At 41.4% G+C, this 10,216-nt stretch overlaps 1 protein-coding gene across 1 annotated transcript in view; it reads left to right on the top strand.

Moving 5' to 3' along the window:
• Positions 1-3,876: 3,876 nt before the first annotated feature.
• The window catches only part of smad3a (SMAD family member 3a), a 29,711-nt gene continuing 23,371 nt past the window's right edge, over positions 3,877-10,216 (top strand). The window contains exon 1 of the mRNA XM_005746824.2: positions 3,877-4,658. Coding sequence (XP_005746881.1) covers positions 4,456-4,658 — 203 coding nt within the window. The 5' untranslated portion in view covers positions 3,877-4,455. The remainder of the gene's footprint in view (positions 4,659-10,216) is intronic.

The following is a 10,216-nucleotide window of genomic DNA, read 5'->3' as shown; positions in this document are numbered from 1 at the left end:
GTTTATTAACCTGCATTGTGTGTTAGTTCAGTCAGATTGAACGCTGCAAATATTTTACAAAGAATGTACTCTCAAGTTTTTCTTGCAGTTGTGTGATTCTAGTAACTGCAAACAACCAATAAGGGCATGCTTATGAAGACTGACTATGAAGATTTAGCCGAGTGACTGGCAATTAGACTGAGATGAAAAATAGCTGCCTTCCTGTTATTCATAGCAGAGTGACTTGCGCAACAGCACAAAGTTTCAAAAGATCTGTCACAAGGGATTTGGACCGAACACCATTTCCTGTGTTTGAGTAGATGAGCTGGTAAAAAGAGTGACGTCACACACAAAATAAGTGCCGGAACAAAACAATCTGTATACCAATGTGGAAACAGAGTCACTTTTGATGGGTCTGCATACAAAAGTGAAAGCACAAGCAGGCACAACGAACTGTCATTTATAGAGTAGTGAAGTGAGAAAGGAAGGGCCTACTGCATGTGGAAGGGTGTGTGTGGGTTTGCCTGTGTGTGCGTGATAGTTATGGTGTTGATTGGTACACCATGTGCTCGCTCTACCATCCCTGGAGGAGCTGTCATAAGCTGTTGAACGATTGATGGCTCTCTCAGAGGGAAAACACAGTGTCCTGTTATTGCCAAGAGGATCAGTGTTAACACTTTTATATGGCACCCCTGAGCTCTGTTCACTCATGAACTGGTATATGTCAAACACGCACAAACAAACGCATGCAGGCAGTCACGCCAACTTTGTATATGTTAGTGGTTCTCAGGGGGAGAAGCTGGTGTGACGGATCAGGAGAAGGAATTAAAAAAAAAAAAGAAGTCAAAGAATATTGCACCATTTTTTAAACTAAAATTAAACTTGTTCCTTTTTCATTTTTAATAACAGAAAAAAAGGTTTTTGGAAGATTATATACGTTTTTTTTCTCTCTAGCAGGGCATGCCGGAAAAACTTTGAGAGTCTGTGGTGAAACATGATTGTTTCTCATGAAGAATGGTGAATGGTAGACTTTGCGCATTTAGTTTGAGAAGTGTATAATGTGTGTATAATGTGTGTATAATGTGTGTATAATCTTCATGGCCAGGTAAAATATCGTTTTTTAAAATTATTTATTTCGTTTTTAACACCTAAAAATGTGTAATCTTCTGACATAATAATTGTGGATTTTATTGTAAAATCATACACAGGGTTGTTATAAAGTGATCTCCTTTGACAAACTATGAACAGTAAAATATGTAACACTTGGAGCAATCACTCTATTTCATGGTCTGGTTTTACTAGTTTTATTAGTAATCCATTGCGTTCGAGCTGCAACACTTCTGTGAGGGGTTTTTAAGCAGGATTTGTGACATTTACCTACATTTTTTTGTGTATTTTTGTTGCTTTTCAAACATCTGTAGCAACTGTCAAATACAAAATTTTATATGTGATTATCCAAAACCAGGACCTTCTGAAAAAACTCTAAACAGTATATGTTACAAAAATCTGCAGAACATAACCAACAGAAAAAGATCTGTGTTTATTGTGTCCAATATATGACTTTTAAATTGATTTTTTTAATTTACTGAAATAAATGTGTGCGATAATTTTAGATGTAGTTGGGGTTGGTACACATGAGCGATGAATTAAACTTTCTAGGGGATGCTGACTGTATTTAAGCAGTTATTTACATCTAAGTTCAAATGATATAATCTTCAGCATCTGTCTTTTTAAAATTGGCTAATAACTGGTCATCTGCTTCCTTATCACATCCATCCAGACTCCCACAGTTTGAATGCCTCTCCACTGGGACATTATGACGTCAAAGACCCACCCACACCCACACACACACACTGGACCAAGTCCCCTGAGGTTGCTGCCAGCACAATGTCATTATCATCCATCGGACTGCAGTGGCCACTGCCCATTGAGTCTCGCTGACGTTCCTTTTGTGCTCAGTAATTCTTCTCACAGAAGCCCACAACTCCACCCCCAACCCCCACCCGTACACCCGTCCTCCCGCCTGTCTACTGTGGCCCATCTGTAATCCCATCCCCCCGCCCCGCACCCCCATATCCGCTCCGTCTCGGCCTGCACTTCTCCAAAACAAACCAGCTGTCTTGGCCGGTCGTGTCCCTGGGGGCGTAAACAGGTGTCGAGAGGGCCTCAGTGTGTGACACATGGCCACACGCTCCTCCAGCCTTCTCCTCCAACCTGCCAACCCACCACAGAGCGAGAGAGTGGTGTGTTTTACACTTTTGTGGACTTGATTGTTACTACAGACAAGGAGCTGTTGATATCTGGGACTGCACATAAAACCTAATCTCTACAGGTCAAAGCAGCTGCTCACACTAAGTGCTTGTGATAGTTTCCTCACATTCATTGATCTGAGAAGTCCTTTGTTTATTTTTTAGAAAATCTTTGCTCAAGGGTGAGAATTCATTTAACAAAGATATCATGTATGAAGAAACCTTGACATGCCTGTAGCAGATATAAAAATACACACTGCTGTGCAACCAAAATAGATGAAAGGAGACGGGTATGTCCTGCTGAGCTTAAAGCCAGCTGTATTTTTAGCACAAACTTCACACTGTGCATAGGAGTGGAGGAGGGGGCTTGCTGGCTGAATGCAGGTCAATGCGCCTGTACACACATACCAAAATGGTAACAGCAGGTCAATGCCACTATAGTTGTATAATTCTGAACAGTCAGTGGAGGCAGTGAGCAAATATTGGCACCTCACTACCATCACTATCCTCGTCTATGCGTCCACTGTGGGCCATTTGAATTCCAGCTGTGTAAGTTCTTCTTCTGTGTGACTATAGAAAATTTGTAAACTGAATCCAAGCAAGTGCACCAGCTTCTTTGTGCAGAGCGTTCACATTTTACGACTCTTTCAAGTGCCTGCTAATAAGATACCCGACTTTGGAAACTGTGCTTGAAAGCAGTAAAGTCTTTCTTTTGAAGCTGCAGGAACAAAGGCAGCTTCACACCCTAAACAGTCCCGCTATCACTCTCTCTGCGGTGAGCTCAGCGGCACTGCACGGCCCATTGTACATCTGCCACTTGACTCCTTGACACTGAAACAGGGAGTGTGTGTGAAAGGTGGTGTGGTGGGGGTGTTTAGGCCTACATGTGCATGTGTCAAGCTGTACTTGTGCTTTAGTGGAGCTGAGCCAAGCTGCAAAGCCAAACTGCCACCTCGTTGATTCCTGTGTTCACATGTAAAACAAGCTGAGGCAAGTTAGTGGCTCATCTCTTGCATTCATGTACGACTCCTATCACCTTCCATCTTTACAGCAGCTCCAGAGTTATTCACCCATCTGGAGACAAAACAAGCCAGTAGCAATTACTGGAAACCCTTTGCGCTAGAGATGCTGAATGTCAAACCTCAAGCCTTTATTCAACAAAAACACAGGCACGGCTGTATTCTTATGCAACCTTGGTTATGTGGCTGACAGCCAGGCAATTAAGCATATGTGGATTTCTAAAAGTAAAATGGAAAAAGAAGCATAGAGTATGTTGTCCAGCTGAAGTTGGAAACCTACACTTATTTTTAAAAAGAACAGCTCTTTTGATTATAATTATGTCTCACAGTCTAAACTGAAACACAACAGAGCCAACGTTTTCTTTTTTTATTTAGACAGCTCCACTGTCCTATACAGCCTACTGAAACAAAAGGAAAACAGAAGGAAAACAAGGACCTAATTTCATCAGAAATTTTGAAGTGAAGTCACATGCAAAAGAACAAAAACTGCCCAGTGTTACATAACTAAATCAAGTGATCTGTTGTGACTGCTTATTTAGACACAGCCACGTGGAGGTTTATCAGCAATAACAGGGAAAAGGATGGAGATTGCGCAATATCAGCGAAACACATTTGGCCAGCTGCTCACACTGGCCTTTCATGGGTCTGCTGTGCAGTCTAAAGTCTGAATTGAGACTCTCAGCAGCAGCAGCTCATGCATTTGCATTTGATGCAGACTCTTAGCAGACTTCAGTCGGAGGATCCAGCACCCGCGGATGACTCTGAACTTAACCAAAAACTTTGCTCGTGGAAGGGTAGAGCATTCATAGACGTAAAAAACCTATCACGACGCTTTCGTTTCTGCCTTAGAGCTAGCGACGCAGTTTTGGGTGTGAGTCAAATGAGGTGTGTTTAGACTAGCTCTGGCCTGAAAGAGTGCAGACGGAACTAGGTTTTCTGGCGGAGTAGCACTAAATCCACAGCGCAACAGACTACCGGTGCACAGTTCACCGCTGAGCTCGAGACAGACGGAGCGAGTCCGCTAAAAGTGGTCGGTGCGACTCCGAGATGTGTTTTGTGTGACTTTAAAAACAACAACAACAGCAGCAGTTTGTCTTTACTCCCGTCGTCTCCACTACTCTGAGCGCTTTAGGGACACTTGTTCCTCCGTGTTTTTTCCAAACTGACGGACTTCTCGACACTGGACTGACTTCAGCTGAACTCAAAAGATGTCAATTTTGCCTTTCACTCCCCCTATTGTCAAACGACTTTTGGGCTGGAAGAAGGGAGAGCAGAACGGCCAGGAGGAGAAGTGGTGTGAAAAAGCGGTGAAGAGCCTGGTGAAGAAGCTGAAGAAGACGGGACAACTGGACGAACTGGAGAAAGCCATCACCACCCAGAATATCAACACGAAATGCATCACTATACCGCGGTAAGGAGAGTTTGAGCGTTGACCGTGAAATCAGCATCCTAGCTAGCTGTACACTTAGTAGCTTCCCCGGGGGGTTATTACTTCAGCTGATTTCATTACAGCTTTGTTACAGAAAACTCAAAAAGGTTTCTTCCCTGGTTTCTGTCATCCTCGGCGCCTTGCACATGTATGGCATCATTGCTCGACTTGAGAAGTTGACATTTCCACTTCCTTTCTGGCGTCAATATTTCAAACTGTTGATTTCCTTTACGTGTTTATTGTGCAGCAACATGGTGGCTAAGGTGCTGCTTAACGAGCTAGCGTTGGACCATGAGCAGAGCTAGCAGATCATGTCTGAAACATCTCGGTGGCGAGCTGCTGGGGCATCATGCTGTCATCGTGTGCACACTTCACTTTAAGCGAGCAGCCTTCAGCACTTTCTTATTATCACATCAGCATTCAGCTGAGGGTGTTTTGCTGAGAATAAAAAGGGTACAGTCCATGCATTAACTAGCCAGCAGAGCACATGCAGTGCAAAAGCATTAATGGAGTCCAAGTTATATAACTTGGCCTTAATCTGGGACGCTTTCTAGCGTTCTTAGTGCGTAGGCGAGCCCGTGGAGCTGGCTTCTTCTTGCTCTCAGTCTGCACAGCCATTTGTCCATCAACACATTATTTAGAACAAATAACCAACAGTGGCATTTGTCAGTAAATCACAGCTGGTAGCTTCTGTGAGTCACTTCTCTCCTGAGCAGTCATTCTCCTCCCTCGATGAGAGGCTGTGCTTGTAAAAGCCTCTGAGGTGCACAATGTAAACACAAATCATGGATTTTACCCCTGCCACTCTTTAAAATGTATGTGTGGTATTACTGCAGTGTTGATTTTTCAAGTAACTCTCAGTTGCCGGTTGTTTTAGTACACCTTAATCCACCCAATGAGCAGAGATTAACTGATTCGTCAACTTGAAAGTTCTTGTCCGTTACATGGATAATCAATTTGAGTCATTTTTGTGTCAGCTTACGTGATGTGGTTTTTAAGGGGCATCCCTTTAAGATAAGATACTTGGCATATAATTAACACCTGTGTCAGTAATAAAAAGCTTTGTCAGTATCTACAGATGGAGAATGCCTCCAGTCTGTTGTGCAGAAGAAGCGAGTGGTCTGCAGCCTCCAAAATAGCTATAAAGAGCCTGTTACACATCCCTATAACAGTTCTAAAAACTGAACATGATACATTTTGCTTTGGAGATGTCATATCAAATTGAATTAGTTTTAACCAGGTCCAACTGCAGCGAAAGAAAATGGATGGATGGACAGGTGGAACTTGTATTAAAAGTACAGTGTGTGCTCACATGTATTTTACTTCTTCTGCTTTCTCCACTTTTACAACTAAACTCTCCAGACCTTTGCTTGCATCTGCAAAATCTCACTAGTGTTTGTGGGCTATTCAGATTTAATAGCATACTGTCAGATGAAAATTGAGCCTCAGTGGGGCACTCCCACATTCTTCATTGCCACAAGTGTGCATATCACGGCTTGCACAGGCCTGGGCCAGCGTTCAGAATTAAGCCTACCCAGAAAGTTAAATAATGTTTGTCATGATCCAGGTTTCATATTTCCCACCACTAATGCAGAAGGGAAGAGGTGGAGTGCATTAAGATGACCCTAGATCAGAGCTGGCTGTCAGTGTTGGCTAACAGAGTCCCTGGAGAGCTGCTGTTTCTATTAATTCCCCCACGTTTTGGCTTGCTGACAGCAGCTGCTTGCATGTTCAGGCCTGTCCACAGGGAGGTCAGCTTCTATCTCTCTGACACATGAACTCCCTGTTCAAGCTCATTGCTACCCGTCTTAATGGTGGTTTGCAGTGATGCTGAGTCGAAGGAAGCGGGCTCTGTGTATATTGATTGAATCAATAGTTGTATATGGTGGGGGAATAGCAGGAAAATTATATCACATCTCAGTGGTGTACATTGAGATAGAGTTATGGGGAAAGAAAGGATCAGATCTCAGCGGGCCAAGTGACAGAATATTATATTGAAATCTCAAGGCTATTTTTTTTTTCCTGTCGTGTCAAGCACACTTATTTCTTTTTGTGTATGTGAGTTTGGTCTGTCAGATGAATCTTCGAATCAGCTGGGGAGCTTTGGGAAAGACTAGTTGTTTTTGAACGGCTGCAATCTGCTAGATAACACTAGCACACAATTACAGGACAATCTGTGGAAACTGTATAACAGCTTGGTGAGTTTGGTGGTTAAGTTATATTTGGGTTGGAGGTCATTGACGTGGTCAGTGGGGCTGCATGTAGGTGTAGGTGTGCCTTTATCTTATGAAAAAAACATTAGTCATGTTCCCAGTTGAGGTCAAAACAAAGTATTGCAGGCTTTGACTGTTACTCAGAGAGTGCCATTGCTCTACTTGCCTTTTAGTGGTTTTTGACAATGAGCAGCTTTACTCATTTAAGACGTAAGTAAAAGTTTAAACCTCTGTCCAAGTTCAAGCCTGACTCATTCAGCAACGAGCAGCTGTGGTACTGACCTACCCTCTTCTTTTCTCCATTGGCCCTATTAAAGTCCTGTCTTCCTGTGAGCTGTAAACTTGGGTTAGCCGAAAACACTAGTGTGTAAAGTGCGTCAAGCCACTATGAGTTTCTGATTCATGAGGGATGGATGTGTAGTGTGACAGCCTGCTGTGTGAGTGTGACAAGATGACTAACAGATGTGTGTCCTGTTGTTTACCAAGACCTGTATCTATAAACAGGAGCCAAGTTGTGTTTCCGTTATACCAGGATAAACTGGGAGCAGAGTTAAATATAGTTACAAAGTCAGTATGGGGAGGAGGTCAGGTTGGTTGGATAGGTCAACAAAACCTCAGGCTTTGAGACCAAACATGTACGTATGCTTCCTGTTTCCTAAGCGTAGTAAATGTCGTTTTTCTTTTTTCTTTTCCTGAGTTATGGCCATGATTGTTTCCTAACGTCAACCAAGATTACGTAGGCTTTTTAGCCTTAAGGAAGTAGTTACTTTACCCAGACCACATTTTTAAAGCAAACTATTACATTTCACATTTTAACCTAAATCCCTGACCTTTTGCCAACCCTAACCAGGTCACGTTTTTTTCTCTCAAACTCCAACCATAGTGGTGTCCATTCTTGAGTGGTTTTCTGTTCAGAGAAGTGATTTGTTTTGTAACTGTTTTGGGAGACACTACCACATTTCACCCCCCCCAATTGAAAAAACTTTGTCAACCATTGCCACACAGTCAAACTTAGTGTAAACATTTAAACTTAAAGTTTTTGAGGGTGAATTTTAGGTGCAGGTAATTGGGAGGCAGTGGTTGAGCAAGTCAAACAGTTGCAAACAGTGTAACAAAAAATGCCATATTGATTAAAAACAATATAATCTCTTCCTGTACCTCCTTTAGAGATATATTTTTATAGAAGGTATAAAAAAGGACATTGCTACCATAAGGTCACCTATTGGTTGCTTTAAACCCTTTTTGAAGCCTTTTGAGTGTTTCCTTCATTGCTATCTTGGTTGCAAAAAAACCAAAACAAAACAGATGTGATGAGGACAGGGGTCTAACTATGGTACTACACACTCACAGGCTACTTTGCATAAATCATGGTGAAGTATAGAAAACTCTGTTCTTGTCATCTATGACTGGGAATCCATTCATAAACTAGAGAACACCAATGTATACAATTCCATACCCTAAACTAGCTGTTACTTTGAAATTTATTATTACTACAGCGTCCTTTTTTTTATTTTTATTTGTTTGTTTGTGTTTTTTATGGATTGCATAGATTAGTCTACAAGCAAACAGTTGACCTTCACCACACACCATTTTTGCTGTTGTGAATAGGAGGATCTCTGAGACAGACCTTAGAGATGGACTGTCTTCTGTAAATACTAATTTGTGACTGTCAGTTAGGGCAGCCACTAATAACTGTTGCCGTGTTGATCAATCTCTTAATGTTTTGGTTACTCAAGTAATTAAGATGATTTTTAAAATGATAGAAATAACAAAGATACACTTTGTTTGTGCAGTCCGAGTTGACACTTTCAGATAGGTTTTGTTTAGAAGCGTATAGCATATAGATTATAATAAAATAAATGAAATTAAGACAAAAAGTGTTGGTTTTTGGGAAGCTGGAATCAGATATCGGCTTGAAGTTTTTTGAAATGACCAATTATACAAGTTGTCATTGGAGGAATCAGTAGTTCCTGTAAGTACAGTATAATGTGTGAACTAATCACAAACAAAACTTGTAGAAGATACTGTGCTGCTTTTGACCTGATTGTACTTTGTGTATGATAGTTGTTGTGACAATAGGTAGACAACATCACACTAACTCAATCTGTTGTCTAGTTGTTTGTGCCAAATGTTTAATAATTATGACACAATCATGCACCTGTGCATATAGGGTCTGTCATGTGTGAACAGAGGTAACTTTTCAATGACAAAACTTAATGGGAGTTAAATATTCCTTAGAAAGACACACTCATCAAAGTTGCGTCTTCTGTGTGTGTGCTTAAAAAATATATTTGGGGTTTATGAGTTCCAACAGTTGCACACTGGCATCAAAAAGACATTGAGACATTTTCCATTGTCTTAATATCATGTGTGATACGTGTACTGTGGACAGTGTGAGTTTTAAATTCACAGAGCCTGGGGAAGTGGATTCCTCACCTTTTTATCTTAATTTTCTCTGACTTTGTGCAAGGGGTGGTGAGAGGGTTTGTCTTATGTACACACATCTCTCCTGGCACTAAGGTTACAGTCTGATTCACACTGCATGTTGGGGCAGGAGGGAGTGTAGGATCTTCAAGTTCAGAAGTAAAAGATGGGATAAAATGAGAAAGACAGGGACTGGACCAAGAGTGAGAAGGACTGCATCCACACTGCTGTTTCTTTATACATCACTGTTGAAAATACTTCAACAATACAGTTCTTGATTAAGGAAATTAATTTTGTTGACTTTTGTCAGACCATCATGTTTTCCACCTTATCAGTGTGCAGCAGTTATGTAAAGATGGCTTTGTGATCCACATCAGCAGAATTTAATCCTGAAATGTAGACTGAAAACAAACAGATTTACTTTTGCTGTATAATTGGTGTCTTTTTATATTTGCTACTTTTGGTTAATAGTCCTTCCGGTTAGTCAATAGAATTAAAGCAGTATTTATTTTTTGCCTCATTATAAAAGCTGTGGACACTTGCACTGAAAGAGAGATGTAGAGGGAAAAAAAAGTGCAGAAGAGAAGTATGGAATTCCCAGTGTTGCAAGGAAGTTGTTGTTATAATGGGGAAAATGTGCTTTAACCTGTTAGCAGTCGGACGTACCGCCCACGGTACATTGGATGGTTTAGGGGACTAATTGGACTGCTAAGGGGTTAATGAGGGAAGATGAGACATTAATGGGTGACCAAAAACACAGTTGACAAATGAGAAAAGTATAAAAGTAGAAGGTAACAGAAAGTCAAGGGTTGAGATGAAAGACACTGAGGAAGCAGTCTCTTTGGCAAGCTGCAGCGTCTTGAATTCTCAGGCTTATCAGAGGGAGACAGTGGTTAGTGGGAT

Source organism: Pundamilia nyererei, unplaced genomic scaffold (genome assembly GCF_000239375.1).
Source record: "Pundamilia nyererei isolate P.nyererei 1_Seehausen unplaced genomic scaffold, PunNye1.0 scaffold00184, whole genome shotgun sequence".
NCBI lineage: Eukaryota > Metazoa > Chordata > Actinopteri > Cichliformes > Cichlidae > Pundamilia > Pundamilia nyererei.
Note: the sequence above shows the minus strand (reverse complement) of the source record. Positions and strands in the feature narration are given on the sequence as shown.